This window comes from Sinocyclocheilus anshuiensis, unplaced genomic scaffold (assembly GCF_001515605.1).
Source record: "Sinocyclocheilus anshuiensis isolate Anshui unplaced genomic scaffold, SAMN03320099.WGS_v1.1 scaffold300, whole genome shotgun sequence".
In the NCBI taxonomy this organism is placed as follows: domain Eukaryota; kingdom Metazoa; phylum Chordata; class Actinopteri; order Cypriniformes; family Cyprinidae; genus Sinocyclocheilus; species Sinocyclocheilus anshuiensis.
In genome coordinates this window covers 2251618-2268449 of record NW_015557379.1, presented here as the reverse complement: position 1 = coordinate 2268449, position 16832 = coordinate 2251618, and the positions used below count along the sequence as shown (strand labels likewise).

At 39.5% G+C, this 16832-nt stretch overlaps 1 protein-coding gene across 1 annotated transcript in view; it reads right to left on the bottom strand.

The window, feature by feature from the left end:
• The window catches only part of LOC107679144 (MAM domain-containing glycosylphosphatidylinositol anchor protein 1-like), a 181564-nt gene that overhangs the window by 90315 nt on the left and 74417 nt on the right, over positions 1–16832 (bottom strand). Inside the window, exons 7-8 of the mRNA XM_016474603.1 lie at positions 11673–11999; positions 2624–2920 (exon numbers count right to left, since the gene is read on the bottom strand). Coding sequence (XP_016330089.1) covers positions 2624–2920; positions 11673–11999 — 624 coding nt within the window. The remainder of the gene's footprint in view (positions 1–2623; positions 2921–11672; positions 12000–16832) is intronic.

Sequence of the window (16832 nt, the reverse complement as noted above, 5' to 3'; positions counted from 1 at the left end):
CTAGCTTTCTCAAGGCAGACGAACTTAGAGTGGTTACAATCATCCGGGTTTAAATCGCGCTCAAATTGATTTGATATTGATGCAATATTTACACTGAAGCTAGCAGGCGGCTATGGTAAGGGGCATGACATTTCGGGCACGCTGCCAATCACAACACACACTGGCCCAGCTAACCAATCACAGCACATTTAGTATTTCAGAAGGCGGGCCTTCATTTGATACAGGAACTATTCGAGCCGTTCATACCAGACTGGGGAGAGAGGTGTTGTAATAATGTAAAATATGTGAAAAATAATGTGTTTTTCGAACAACCTTGTATGAGAGCCTGTTCTAGTACACCCCCAAAACAAAATCAAGACTTTGTAAAAGAGCATAATAGGACCCCATTAAGACATTTGTTGCAACGCTCCTAAAGAAATCCCTTACCTCAGGCATTTTTTCTCCCTCAGGGATACCCTGAAGTCCTTAAGTCAAATTACTTAAGGACTTTCATGCAACCGGGCCCAGAGCCTTGTGCACAATGGTAATGGTTCACAGCCTGCACCTTGTGGGGCTTGAACCACCAACCACCCAGTTTTCCTGACCACAATGTCACAGCTCGAAAAAGCTCTCTGCATTGTGTGATGCTCACGGACAGATGCTCCTCCTGTGCAGTGAATGAACCGACGCACACTCAAATTCAGCATCGTCCTGTAATCACATGGTGCATTTTAAAGCAACACAATAAACACAGGATCCATTATGAGAGCGTAGAGTGCTTTGCTCTGCTAATGGCTTGTGTGAAAAGGGCTGATGCTCATTGAGTGGTTCAGGGTTTAACCCGTCTATCTTTTGTGCGGTTGTGCGCAGCTAGAGCGCTAATGAATTCAAGGCTTTTTAGTTTGGCACTTACAAAACGCACTCCACGCGGGCATCATAATGCATTATGAAAACTCTGAGCGCATTAACACTCCCGCCAGCCCTCAAATGCTGCATCTAAAAATAGCAGGATCAAAATCATTGATAATGGCCCATTGGGTCTTAATGGAAAATGTGTGTCACTTTGGCTCGTTTGGTCGTGCGTTCAGAGACTCAATCTATCCTCAGTCAGTGGATCGCATTATGATCAACTTTAAAATCACATTAAAATGTGCAGCACCAAATCAAATCTAATCACGCCATCGATCGAAACAATTTCCTGATATACTTCATTACCACTGTCCTTTCTCGGGCAGGCAGAGGAGTGCTGTTGTCTGAGATGCTCTGGGATGTGTCCAAACTGTGTCAATTGACAAATAATGTGCGATGTGTCCAATGGCCTAGTCGACTGACAAATAAAATCCTTCTGTAATATTATAGAAAGGCTAGAGAGGGACTTCCTATAAACACTTTGGATAACCTTTTAACTCTAAATCCTTTAAAGGGATAGTTCACCTTCAGTTGCTGGTTCCCACTTACGTCCATAGTGAAAAAAACAACAACAACAAAAAACACTATGCAAGTCAATGGGGACCAACTAAAGGGTCCCCTTTAAGCATTTACGGTTAAAACCACTATATGTCCTGTGCAATACAGGGAGTGACCAAAACAATAAGCCAACTTAGTAACCTTGCATTGTTGTTCACAAGCCATTTTACTTCCGCTATCAGACATGCTTTTGAGTATGATACAGGATATTTTATCCACCTCAATAGTGATAATACAAACCATTTGAAACTTTGGGGTCAAACTTTTGAAAGAAATTAATACTTTTATAATTTAAGGATATATTAAATTGATAAAAAGTGACTGCAAAGACATTTATAAAATGTATAAAGAGATTTCTATTTCATATAAATGCTTTTCTTTTAAACTTTTTATTCATCAAAAGATCCAGAAAAAAATATATAAATTTCCATAAAAATATTAATTTTTTTTTTTTTGACAAAAATAATAATAAATGATTATTGAGCAGCAAATCAGCATATTAGAATGATTTCTGAACGAAGTAATAATGCTGAAAATTCAGCTTTGCCATAACATTAATTTATTCAAATTACATATTGAAATATTTTAAAACAGAATCATTTTTCTATAAAATAATACTATTTCACAATATTACTGTTTTTACTGTATTTTTGATCAAATAAATGCAGCCTCTAATAAATAAAAAAAGAAAAAATATTTATTTAAAAAAAAATTCTAAATGAAAGAGACCGATAAATAAAATAAATAAAAGAGACTCTTAAAGCATTTAAAAAATCTTACATACCCCAAAATTTGAATGGTAGTGTACATAAAATAAACTTAATAAACATAAAAGTCAAAATTATTTTTTGATAAAAAGTTAAGACATCTGGAATAATTGCGCAAGTTATTATCTAAACATAATATAGATATAAGATATTTAGGTTACATATTTAAATGTGCCATTTCAAGTGCTACCCGCCAATCATTTTGAGTGTTCACAGATCAACCCATAAATAAGAAGCTGGAGACTGAGAATGTGATCATTTATGCAGACCATGGGGGGAAATGCTATTTACTCACTGCTTACTTGTAAATCACTTTAATGTAGCTAGCTTCTAGCTTTAGCAGTTTGGTGAACTATCATTTCAAAGTAGTTCCCCAATTCAAAACTTTGTTTGATGACTGAAACACTTACACTCTACGTTGAGCTGCACCTGAGCCTGTCGGCGTTTGATGTTTAGGCCGTTGTAAGGAGCGGTTTGGCAGCGGTACGCTCCCATCATGTCCCGCGTCACATTGGTCAGCCGCAAACGTCCATCGCGTGTTTCCACCACCCAATCCCCGGATGGCATGGGCAGGTCCTTGTTTGCACGGGACCACAGAACGGGTGGACGGGGCTTACCATCGACCAAACACACGAGCTCTGCGGTCCCACCCTCACTGACATTGACCACACCCCCTCCGACTGGCACACTCAGAACAGGAGGAACGACTGGAAAAGAGGAAAACATAGTCGTAAGAGGAGATGTATTGTTTTTGGATGTCTGACCGTTTAAAAAAAATCTAAATTATATTAAATTATAGCTAATATGTAGCTTCCATAAAAAATGGAAGAAAATGGAATAAATAACATCCAAAGATGCAGATTTGTAGTTTTATGAGATACCACTAACTCATATTCATAGAAGTTTTTTATCCCAACTTTAAAAAAAAAAAAATGCAACAAGAGTAGTACTTTATTCAATTAATTAATTAACTAAATTAAAATTATTTTTCTTATAAACAATTGTACAAAACAATCAAAATGGAAAAGAAAAAATTCTACTACTCAATCAGTGTTGCAATGCTAATGCTCCAGTTCTTTTTATCTCACCTAAACAAAGCCAGTTGGCAGGTTAACAATGCATAAAAGAGACTATTGTGATGCAATATAAAACAATATATAAGAAAAGATAATCAACTGCTTTTTAAGACACTACAGTGTTAAATCTACTGGCCCAACACCAAAACACATATTGGAAAAAAACAGTCAAAATAATGACCATATAGGATGGACAGACTTCAAACAGTACGACAGAAAGATCATAAAGCAAGAGATAAAGAGACTGTCAGATGATACAATTGATCATGTTAGGTACTGCAGTCAGAAACAGAGAGTAACCCCAGAGAAGGTTGAAACTTCAAGTACAAAAAAGAGGAGAAACTCAGGAAAAAATAGCATCCTGCTGAGATGAGAGAGAGCAGATCAGAGGGGACTCAAATGCATGAGGGCATCTGTATTTCCCAGAATTCAACATTTTACTACCATCAACCCAGCAGAATGGCCATTCCCACATTATCACTGTTTACCCATGAGGCATAACTTTAACATCTCAGATAGCTGAAAAACTACTTAAAGGCACAATATGTAAGATTTTTTGATTAAAATATCCCAAAACCACTAGAACAGTGTAATATATTTTGCTGACTTGTGTACTTACATTATCCCAAATGTTTTGAAGAATGTTTAAATCCAGAGAAATAAGCAATTTTAACTAGTGTAACGGACCGTGTCCATAGTGTCATTGCGTCGCCTGCCAATGACATCATAACCCCTCGATTTTTCCGGTTTTATTTTGTTGAAAACATGGAAACCCCAAGACAGGTGTAGCATTATAACGGAACTTTCAATACACTCAAATTTACAGTATCTAGTATAAAACAGCGCTGTTTTACCCCACATACGCATGACCGGAAGAAGCAGAAGCGGTCGACTGTGGCATAATAAAAGCTCTGCTGCTATCGAGCCGTGTATCTCGCTCGTCCTTCATTAGCAATCACTCCAGCTGCCTCGTTTCGCTTCCACGACTTTTAGCCCTACCCTGCTTCATACTACAGCAGTGGTGGAGGTAACGAATTACAGCTACTCACGTTACTGTAATTCAATCATGACAACTCTCTGAACATTTTTAGCATGGTGATGGATATGACAATGTTAATGCATTTGGTCTTAGCGGAACAGATCTGCTACGCTGCTTAACACCCCGTCAGAATGCGCCATCTAGAGTTTCATGACTGAACTATATATTTAAGTAGTTTTTTTGGGTACTTGTACTTTTCTGAGTATATTTTTAAAGCTGTACTTTTACTTGTACTTAAGTACAAATTAAGCAAAATAATCTACTTCGTTATTTTTAAATCATAGTTCGTTACTGAGTACGCCCACAATTTGAATTAATATTCAAACCTTTGACGGCACTTCAGTAGTGAATGTACCAGGTGGATGCTGCACACTGGTGGTGGATGAGGAGATACCCCCTGACAATGTAAAGCGCTTTGAGTGCCTAGAAAAGCGCTATATAAATGTAATGAATTATTATTATCATTATTAGTAGTAGTAGCCAATAAAGTTATCCGAACGTAAACGGACCAATAACAGCCCTGATATCTGAACCGGGAAAAGCCGCGTATATACACATATCTACCGAATATACACAGACACAAGCTGCGTCTCTCTCTCCTCTCCGACAGTGAGTTTGACATGCATCTGCCTCCTGTCAATTACAGAGTCTGAATGTCCACACGGGATTGCAGGTATTCCGCATAATTTTAATAATTCCTGCGCAAATGTGGCATCGCGATCTCTCCGTGCTTTTAAATTATTTCTCTTTGCTCCTGGATTAAACTTTGTCAGAATAGATCCACGCCTGACCGATGAAAATTTTACTGGAAATTTTATTGGCTGTTAGTGAAATGCACCAGAAATTCTTTCAACAATCAAAGATGGAACTTTAATTTCTTTACAATGTAAGTATGCTAGAAATGTTTTGGAATAGGATATTTGTATGATTTGTACATATAAATATCCTAGTCTGCATAACTGTATCACTACATTGTACAGACATTACAGGTCAAAGCTATCTGATGTTCCATTTATCTAAATAAACAACATATATGGCTCTTAAAACACTGCCTATGAAAATTCAGTATTGTCATATTTCGAGTATCTCAACTGAATTGAGGTCATTTGTTTAATATTTTATTACTGATTGTGTACTTGTCCTTTTTTGTAAATTAAATTCAGTTTGAAATCAAATTTGAAATCATGCTTCCTTTTGCTGTAAGCTTTTGCAACAAAGTTACCATATTTTAAAGACACAAATACACAGAATGAGCAAATGTTTAAGATTGAGATTTTTGTAATGGTAATTGATCAATATTTATATGTATGTAAATAAAAGCCTATATTAAATCGGTTCATCATATAAAGCGAACGTGTCTTTTTAGAAGACTTGGATTAAACCACTCAGAGCTTGAAATAATGATTGCCTTGAAAAAAAATGGATGAACAAAAAAAAAAATTGAGATATTAAAATATCTATATGGCAGTATACAGCATGTGGAAGCTTTGCCAATGGTATTGAAAATGATTAATCATGAAATCAAAAATGACCCTCCTTACTTTTTTAGTGCACATTACTAGTCTTGTGGAGAACAATTAAACCGTGGAAGTCAATACACTGGAAAATAAAAAATAAAAAATGGTCCAACATCGTAATCTTTAATTCAAAACTGAAAATTTTGGTTCCGCTCTGGAATGGCGTTCTGGCTCTGATTACGTCAGTTTGACGGCTTCGGGAGAATCCTCTTGTTAAGTCATGACATAAGGACTGCTGTTTACGGGTCCAAGCCTCTACTCATTTCACTTGAGAATACTACTTCAACAGCCATTTATGAGCACTATTTAATTAATATTACATATTTAAGCTAAGCATTTAAAAAATTGCTGTGCACACTACAGTCTCCGTGCTCACAGTGTCTCAGACACTAATTTTTTTGCTGAATCACTGTCTGGCCATCTGGGATTTCAGTATGGAGATAAAGGGGTTATAATTTTTTCAGTATTACATGACATCCTGGGTATATATTAGCACAGTTTAGGGTTTTCTTGGGGCGTCTGGCTGAGAGTTAGGACCCAGGGGCATTGAAGCGTGATGTCAGACGTAACAACGTAGCAGATATTCTTAACCACTATCCAACTGTGAATCTGCTATGAGCAAGAGGTGGAGTGGAGGTGCACCACAATAAAGCCTCACCCTTTATTCAATATTCTGTTTCACTTGGGTTAAGGCTAGAAGGGATACATATGGCGCTACTGGGCATGCGCACATCAATACAGTGTAATTTTTGTCACACTGTACAACAATAATTAATATTTTTTGCATTATTGTAAGGGGTAGGTTTAGGGTTGGGGTAGGTGTAGGTGTAGACGTTTTTTATTAACTGTCGGAGCTGTATCCCTTCTAGTCACAACCTTTCACTTGGAAATACATCATAACACTGAAGTCAGTTGCAACTTCCGATTCATGGGTACTTTACTATTGATATTTATCAAGGTATTGAAGTTAGAAATTCCTGTATCATGACCACTAATTCATATACTTTGTCAATAAAATAAAAGTGGGTTTTGTTCTAAGTACCTTATCCACATAGATCTTTGATGTGAATTAATGTTTTTTTGGTAATTCATTAAATATCGCCGGCTAAAATGTAACTAGTACTCTGAGTAGTTTTTGAGTACTTTTACTTAAGTACTGTTTTGGCACCAGTACTTTTACTTGTAATTGAGTATTATTTCACCAATGTAACAGTACAAATTTTCAGTACTCTTTCCACCACTGTACTACAGTGACCTTAATAAGTCTTTAATACATTAGCTCATCAATTAACATGATTTCTGCCCGAGTCCCGTCGGATTGCATTGGCTGTGGGGATGAAGACGACAACTCCCATGATTCCACACTCAGTCACGGCGTCATCAAACTACGCCTTTGTTTCTTGTTTGCTTTGAATATGTGCCCTCTAGCGATGAAAACGTACATATTATGCCTTTAATAAACATCATGTTGTACAAAAAAGCCCTATATATGAGAAAACATTTGTGCTAAATAGTGGTTTCTTTCTGTTGTTGTTAAAAAAAAATCTTTAAAGATGGCACAAGAGGTCATTTTTATTTCATTTAAAAAAATTCATGTTGAGAGAGTCTTTTTTCAATTAAATTCTTGCTATTATCGGACCATAACACTCTGCATCCAGCATAATTCACAATGCTGGATTTTTTTTAAAGAATCTGACAACTGGAATATAAGTATTTGTCAAGATAAACTCTGAATGTCTGTTATTTTGAAGTTTTAGTTTGAAAACGTCTCGGTTATGTACGTAACCCTCGTTCCCTGATGGAGGGAACAGAGACGTTATGTCGTGACGACATAGGGGGTTTACTTGAGAGCACCAATCCACTCTGACTTTCAGAGAAAACGCCAATGAATTTTGGCTAGTGGATCTTGCATACCTGAGCCACTCCCCGTGCATACGGGTATAAACAGGAGACAGGTGCATCCACTCATCAGGTTTTACGCTGAGGAGCCGAGAACGTGTCCCTGGCAACCAGTGATGGTTCAAGGTTGTGCCACAACCTGAACCCCGTCACAACCCTGTAGCGCTGCAAATGTTGACAAGCAGCCGCGTGTCAGACAAATGCTACGCAAAGGTCGTAACCTTCCCAACTCCCCAGCGCAAATTCGCTGACCTTGGCGCCCGCAGGGACCAAAAGGTGAGTACATCGCTGCTGGAGATAGCCAAGCCGCTGTTCCTACCACAGAAAATATTTTCTTAAGTGAAGGGATTTCGACCTTCTTGAAAGGTGCCTCACGCCTTTCCTGTTTGTTGTTTACAGCTTGGCAGTAACGATGGTGAAGCGAGCCTTCCAGAGAAGGGCGCTACGGAGACCACATCCTGCCCATAGGGAGGTATCATGTGGAGACGCTGATATGGACTGACCCAAGCCTGCGGCAGTGCTAAATATGAAATGGGTCTCTGAGGCATGTCCTACCTAGGAGTAGGGAGGAACAGCTGCCCGCAAAGACTGACAGAGTGGTCTGGCAAAGGGAAGACACGGGTTCACCGAGAGGGAAACCTTACCGTGGAAGAATACACATATGGGATCGCCTGCAGGGAATCAAGCCATATGGACACCTAGCCCAGTAAAGGGGCTGACCGGAAACCCGGGCAAGCTAACACCGATACTGGGCCTGGCGTCAGACTGCTCCGCCCAGTCTGACTGCCGGGGATGCTGGAGGATAGTCAAACAGGGTTCGCCATCCGGGGAACTTACTGGAGGAGCAAAAGGCGCTCGCAATGTGGGTACCAAATGGAACAGAAACAAAACGGAACAAAGGATTCTCCACCCAGCCCTCATCTGGGGGAAGGAGTGGCGCTATTCTCGCCATCTCCTGAAAAAGAGCAGCTTCCTACATCTCCGGGTTGCCCATGTCAGGGCCGCTTTGTCATCTTTTTAGAGGACTTAGCGGCCGGCTGGGACACGGAGGGCGCCGCAGTCCTCCGAGAGGCTCAACGCACCCGCCTCGATGGTGGCTCAGCATGGGGCGGAGGCGCTCTCGAGGATGCAGGGGGGCGCCCTCGGCGACGAGCAGGCTGAGGCGCGGCCCGCGGTGGAGCGGTGGCACTTGGAGGATCACGCCGGGGCAAGATGTGCTGGATGGCCTCAGTCTGTCTCTTCACTGCCGAAAACTGCTGGGCAAAGTCCTCGACAGCATCGCCGAATAGGCCAACCTGCAAGATGGGAGCGTCAAGAAAGCGCACTTTGTCAACATCTCTCATCTCAGCGAGGTTAAGCCAAAGATGACGCTCTTGGGCCACAAGTGTGGACATCGCCTTCCCGCGACTTTCGTCGCCCGGAGGGTGAAGTCAGTCGCCGTGCGCAGTTCCTGCATCAACCCCAGGTCGGAACTACCCTCGTGCATTTGTTTGAGTGCCTTGGCTTGGTGGACCTGCAGGATAGCCATGGCATGCAGGGCAGAGGCGGCCTGGCCCGCAGCACCGTAAGCTTTGGCCGCGAGAGAGATTGGCCGAGAAACCAATCATCCAGCCACAAGAGGGCGGGACTGGGAAGCGTGCACACCTCCAGCCCAATACTCGCGGCTGCCCGGGAAGCACAGCCGTCACTTCCGGGTCCGATTCAGCGGCGGTGACAACACCCAAGGGGGGCAGCCACGCCGAATCTTCATCCTCGGAGGGCGATAGCCCATCCCCGGATGCTGCGATCGACATCCAATCCTCCGGCGGCGCACCGAATGAAATGCTGGGACCGTCACATGCCGGGCCAGCGGAATCACTTGGGAGCCGCACGGGACATTCACTGCGGAAGGAGTGAGAGGTCCGCCCGGCGGAGAAGCTCTCACTGTGACCCTCAGATCTCCCAGAGCTCTAGCCGGCGGTCCCCTGCTCGTGACAGGGAAACCGGGACGAGTTGAGACAGAGGGTGCCGCTCCATTCCCCATGAGGAGAGAGAGGCGAGATCGCAGCGAAGCCATGCTCATACGCTCGCAATGCATGAGTCATCCACAAACGCAGCTTCAGCATGTTGGATGCCCAGACACTGAAGGCAACGTTCATGGCCGTTGACAGAGGACAGGTAACGACTGCAGCCAAGAGAACACGGACGGAACGGCATCTTTAAAAAGAGCCATCCGTGATGAGAAACTGCTCTTTTTAGTTGAAGCACCCAGGGAAATCGCTGAATTAAAAGGGACACCGCTGTTTGTGCCGTCACGCCAACCAGGAACAGCTTCTTTCTTCCAGTCAGAATGAAAAGGCTTTGTGGAGAAGAAATCATTCACCCACTCGGCTCCGAAGCAAAAATCTGATGAGTGGATGCACCTGTCACCTATTTATACCCCTATGCACGGGGAGTGGCTCAGGTATGTAAAATCCACTAGCCAAAATTAATTGCAGTTTTCTCTGAAAGTCAGAGCATATTGGGGCTCTCAAGTAAACCCCCTATGTCGTCACAACATAACTCGTAGTGACCGACAGATAGGGAACTTGTAGTTGCTAAGGTGAGTAGTCTGATAGAGAATTAGACAGATAGAACGATAGATAGAATTATATAATGATCGATTGATCAATAGATAGAACGATAGAGAGAACGGTAGAACAATAGATAGAATAATAGAACAATAGATAGAATGATATATAGAATGATAGATAGATAGATAGATAGATAGATAGATAGATAGAACAGGACAAGTCCAATATGTCTCATCCCAAAGTCAGTTTGGACAATAGGAAACACTGAAAAGAAAACAACACTCATCAAACCATTTCATGGGGTCTTTCATGTTTGTGAGCAAAGAAAATCCCATTTTAACAAGCAAACAGCATCATCAGCAGTGAGCAGAAGGAGTCGGATCAAAGGGCCACTTCACAGTATGAGCACAAGTGAGGGCCTCAAACCCTGCATGTCTTTAGTATTACAATCAGTGTCTCACCGCTGCTCTGCGTGATGTTCACATCCACTCGCAGTTCAGGAACGCTGCTCCCAGGGAAGTTGACTGCAGCCAAGAGAACACGGACGGAACGGCATCTTTAAAAAGAGCCATCCGTGATGAGAAACTGCTCTTTTTAGTTGAAGCACCCAGGGAAATCGCTGAATTAAAAGGGACACCGCTGTTTGTGCCGTCACGCCAACCAGGAACAGCTTCTTTCTTCCAGTCAGAATGAAAAGGCTTTGTGGAGAAGAAATCATTCACCCACTCGGCTCCGAAGCAAAAATCTGATGAGTGGATGCACCTGTCACCTATTTATACCCCTATGCACGGGGAGTGGCTCAGGTATGTAAAATCCACTAGCCAAAATTAATTGCAGTTTTCTCTGAAAGTCAGAGCATATTGGGGCTCTCAAGTAAACCCCCTATGTCGTCACAACATAACTCGTAGTGACCGACAGATAGGGAACTTGTAGTTGCTAAGGTGAGTAGTCTGATAGAGAATTAGACAGATAGAACGATAGATAGAATTATATAATGATCGATTGATCAATAGATAGAACGATAGAGAGAACGGTAGAACAATAGATAGAATAATAGAACAATAGATAGAATGATATATAGAATGATAGATAGATAGATAGATAGATAGATAGATAGATAGAACAGGACAAGTCCAATATGTCTCATCCCAAAGTCAGTTTGGACAATAGGAAACACTGAAAAGAAAACAACACTCATCAAACCATTTCATGGGGTCTTTCATGTTTGTGAGCAAAGAAAATCCCATTTTAACAAGCAAACAGCATCATCAGCAGTGAGCAGAAGGAGTCGGATCAAAGGGCCACTTCACAGTATGAGCACAAGTGAGGGCCTCAAACCCTGCATGTCTTTAGTATTACAATCAGTGTCTCACCGCTGCTCTGCGTGATGTTCACATCCACTCGCAGTTCAGGAACGCTGCTCCCAGGGAAGTTCGCTACGCAGCTGTAGGTGGCCTGATCTCTGAACTTCATGTCCACAATTTCCAGGCTGCTGGTACCAGGTGGCATGTCTGGGTCGCTGCGCAGCACGATGAGGCTGTCAGCGGAGTAGATGAGAGCTCCGTTCTTGTACCAGGTGTAGTTCACCTTGTCCTGAGGCTGGGCGTCAACGTGGCAGGAAAGTTTGAGGTCTCGACCCATCTGTATGCTCTCGCTGTCTTTGTTGGAGTCCGGCGTGATCTGGAACGTTAAGTTCTTCATGGCTAACGGAGAGAGAGGAAGGATGACATGGTGATCACTGTGGAAGAAGCATTTAGGTTATGACTAAACCCAATCCTAGAACTATCAATTCTTTATTCACATTTATTCACCTTTATTTGTATTGATAACTAAAACTGTTCAAAATCAATAACTGAAATATGCCTGAAATTAAATAATATTTAAATATTAGACCAAAAAAAATGTTAAAAACTTAACTGAATGTTTCAAATATAGCTTTTTCTACCTAACTTAAATAAGTTTAAGTACTAAAATTGCTAAAACTAAAATGGAAATTAAAATGCATTAAAGCTATATAGTAAAAAAATATATGTATTTTAAAAAACGAATAAAAATTACAAAAGCACATAAGAAAAATTACTAAAACTTAAACTAAAATAAATAAAAATACGAAAAATAAAACCTCATTTAAAATATTAATAAATACATATATAATAGTATTTAAATAACACTGTTTTTCACATTTTCTAGGGGAAAAAATGTATGAAAATCTGCAGAATTAATCAAATTTTTTATTGGTCTTGCCAACAGGATACTATGCCCCTTTTAGTAGCTAAATGCATTATGAAATTTGTGATAAAATATGCAAAAACCTGTGGGTGCAGTTTAAATGCAAGCCACAGCTGTAGTATAATAATAATAATAATAATAATAATAATAATAATAATAATAATAATAATAATAATAATAATAATAATAATAATAATAATAATAATAATAATAATAATAATAATAATAATAATAATAATAATAATAATAATAATAATAATAATAATAATAATAATAATAATAATAATAATAATAATAATAATAATAATAATAATTTTTAAAAGGCAGGAAATGATAAACAATAATTGAAAAAATATTTTAAAAATTAACAAAATATTCAAAATAAATATTTTGAAAATGTTTAAAATTTAGGTTTAGAACAAAGCCCATTTTTGAGGAACATTAATAGAGTCCTGCTTTCCAGTGCACTGCTTCGTCACTGTACTGTACATGAAACCATCTCACGCTTTACTGCAAACAATGGCTTTAATCACGTGGAAAAAAGCACAATTTACATGATAAAAGTAATGACTCAGTTGAAACGGCTTTTTAGGATGAAAATAATGAAATTAAAGGCAGTATCATGAACACAGCTGAAGACGCTTAGAGCATCCATAACCCCCCCACAGCCCTACTGCTTTAATGTGTTAGTACTGATGCACAATTCATAACTATAACAGCTTAGCCATGTGTTTATGCTCTGACAGTATGAAAAACGACCCTGCAGGTGGAGACAGAAAGTTTAGCGCCATATGTTCAGCGCCCCGCATTTCAACAGACGGCTGCCTTACCTGGATGATTGGCTGCGCTCAGGCGTCCGTGGCACCTGCGTGTGCGTTTGACACAAAGCGAGCTCATTACCATCAACAGAGACGGATCCAGCGCGCATTCTGAAATAAGACGCTTCTACTGCTAATTACTTCCATTCCTCTCAAATTAATTGAAGTAAATAAAAATGATTAAAGAGGCTAAGAATAGCTCCAGGCCCTGATAAACGGCAGGCGTTATGGCAGCCGTTCCTGAATCACCCGCTCGGCTTGAGGAGTTTAACACGATCACACACTGCCAAGAGAGCTAATTACAGTTCAACCGCTAACTCACGCTCACGCCACATAAACACACGCTCCCACGCATACATATGAAGAAATCTGGCTCTGTAATTTTTGTGTTAAGCGCGGGACAGACAGGAAGTCATAACTCATTCAAATGCATGTCAATCAAGTGATTGGAGGGATATGTAAACTTAAATTGAATCTGATGGCTTGAGATATAACTAATATTTCAGCCATTAAAGGTGAAGTGCCACCCAACAGAACTGCAGAAATAAAGACTGGTTTCAAACCAGAGTTGCGTAAAATTCAGAACTGAATTGGTTCCTTTTTAAATCATGAGTGTAAATTGAATTGGCCACACCCTACAGGAAGTGAAATTGTAATTAGAAATAGAAGAACAGAAAGAAGAGTTGTAATTCAATCAAATTCAACTGAGCTAGTGCATTCTGGAAATAGACTTTTCTTCCATGTTGGTCCATAAAAGTTCTAACCATCCATTTATCCACCTTTATGTCTATCCGTATGTCTAACCATCTATCTTTCCGTCTGTTCATCCATCCATCTTGTCTATCCATTCATCCACCTTCATGTCTGTCTATCTATCTATCTATCTATCTATCTATGTATCTGTCCATCCATCCATCCATACGCCTTCATGTCTATTCGTATGTCTATCCATCTTTTAATCCGTATGTCTGTCTGTCTATCCATATATCTATCGCTGTCTGTCCGTCTGTCCATCCATCCAGCCACCCACCTTTATGTCTATCCATCTATCTATCCATCTGTCTGTCTATCCATCCATCCATAAACCTTCATGTCTATTTGTATGTCTATCCATCTATCAATCCATCCATCTGTCTTTCTATCTATCTCTGTCTATCCATCTATCTATCGCTCTGTCTGTTATTAATAAATACATATATAATAGTATTTAAATAACACTGTTTTTCACATTTTCTAGGGGAAAAAATGTATGAAAATCTGCAGAATTAATCAAATTTTTTATTGGTCTTGCCAACAGGATACTATGCCCCTTTTAGTAGCTAAATGCATTATGAAATTTGTGATAAAATATGCAAAAACCTGTGGGTGCAGTTTAAATGCAAGCCACAGCTGTAGTATAATAATAATAATAATAATAATAATAATAATAATAATAATAATAATAATAATAATAATAATAATAATAATAATAATAATAATAATAATAATAATAATAATAATAATAATAATAATAATAATAATAATAATAATAATAATAATAATAATAATAATAATAATAATAATAATAATAATAATAATAATAATAATAATTTTTAAAAGGCAGGAAATGATAAACAATAATTGAAAAAATATTTTAAAAATTAACAAAATATTCAAAATAAATATTTTGAAAATGTTTAAAATTTAGGTTTAGAACAAAGCCCATTTTTGAGGAACATTAATAGAGTCCTGCTTTCCAGTGCACTGCTTCGTCACTGTACTGTACATGAAACCATCTCACGCTTTACTGCAAACAATGGCTTTAATCACGTGGAAAAAAGCACAATTTACATGATAAAAGTAATGACTCAGTTGAAACGGCTTTTTAGGATGAAAATAATGAAATTAAAGGCAGTATCATGAACACAGCTGAAGACGCTTAGAGCATCCATAACCCCCCCACAGCCCTACTGCTTTAATGTGTTAGTACTGATGCACAATTCATAACTATAACAGCTTAGCCATGTGTTTATGCTCTGACAGTATGAAAAACGACCCTGCAGGTGGAGACAGAAAGTTTAGCGCCATATGTTCAGCGCCCCGCATTTCAACAGACGGCTGCCTTACCTGGATGATTGGCTGCGCTCAGGCGTCCGTGGCACCTGCGTGTGCGTTTGACACAAAGCGAGCTCATTACCATCAACAGAGACGGATCCAGCGCGCATTCTGAAATAAGACGCTTCTACTGCTAATTACTTCCATTCCTCTCAAATTAATTGAAGTAAATAAAAATGATTAAAGAGGCTAAGAATAGCTCCAGGCCCTGATAAACGGCAGGCGTTATGGCAGCCGTTCCTGAATCACCCGCTCGGCTTGAGGAGTTTAACACGATCACACACTGCCAAGAGAGCTAATTACAGTTCAACCGCTAACTCACGCTCACGCCACATAAACACACGCTCCCACGCATACATATGAAGAAATCTGGCTCTGTAATTTTTGTGTTAAGCGCGGGACAGACAGGAAGTCATAACTCATTCAAATGCATGTCAATCAAGTGATTGGAGGGATATGTAAACTTAAATTGAATCTGATGGCTTGAGATATAACTAATATTTCAGCCATTAAAGGTGAAGTGCCACCCAACAGAACTGCAGAAATAAAGACTGGTTTCAAACCAGAGTTGCGTAAAATTCAGAACTGAATTGGTTCCTTTTTAAATCATGAGTGTAAATTGAATTGGCCACACCCTACAGGAAGTGAAATTGTAATTAGAAATAGAAGAACAGAAAGAAGAGTTGTAATTCAATCAAATTCAACTGAGCTAGTGCATTCTGGAAATAGACTTTTCTTCCATGTTGGTCCATAAAAGTTCTAACCATCCATTTATCCACCTTTATGTCTATCCGTATGTCTAACCATCTATCTTTCCGTCTGTTCATCCATCCATCTTGTCTATCCATTCATCCACCTTCATGTCTGTCTATCTATCTATCTATCTATCTATCTATCGCTGTCTGTCCATCCATCCAGCCACCCACCTTTATGTCTATCCATCTATCAATCCATCCATCTGTCTTTCTATCTATCTCTGTCTATCCATCTATCTATCACTCTGTCTGTCCCTCCGTCTATCTATCTATCTATCTATCTATCTATCTATCTATCTATCTATCTATCTATCCATCCATCCATCCATCTGTTCATCCATCTGCCTTCATGTCTATTCGTATGTCTATCCATCTATTAATCTGTCTGTCTTTCTATCTATCTGTCTATCCATCACTCTGTCTGTCCATCCGTCCGTACGTACGTCTGTCTGTCCATCCACCCATCTATCTATCTATCTATCTATCTATCTATCTATCTATCTAGCTAGCTATCTATCTATCTATCTATCTATCTATCTATCTATCTATCTAACTAACATCTATCTGTCTGTCTATCTATATTCTGACTATATCTATCTATCTATCTATCTATCTATCTATCTATCTATCTATCTATCTA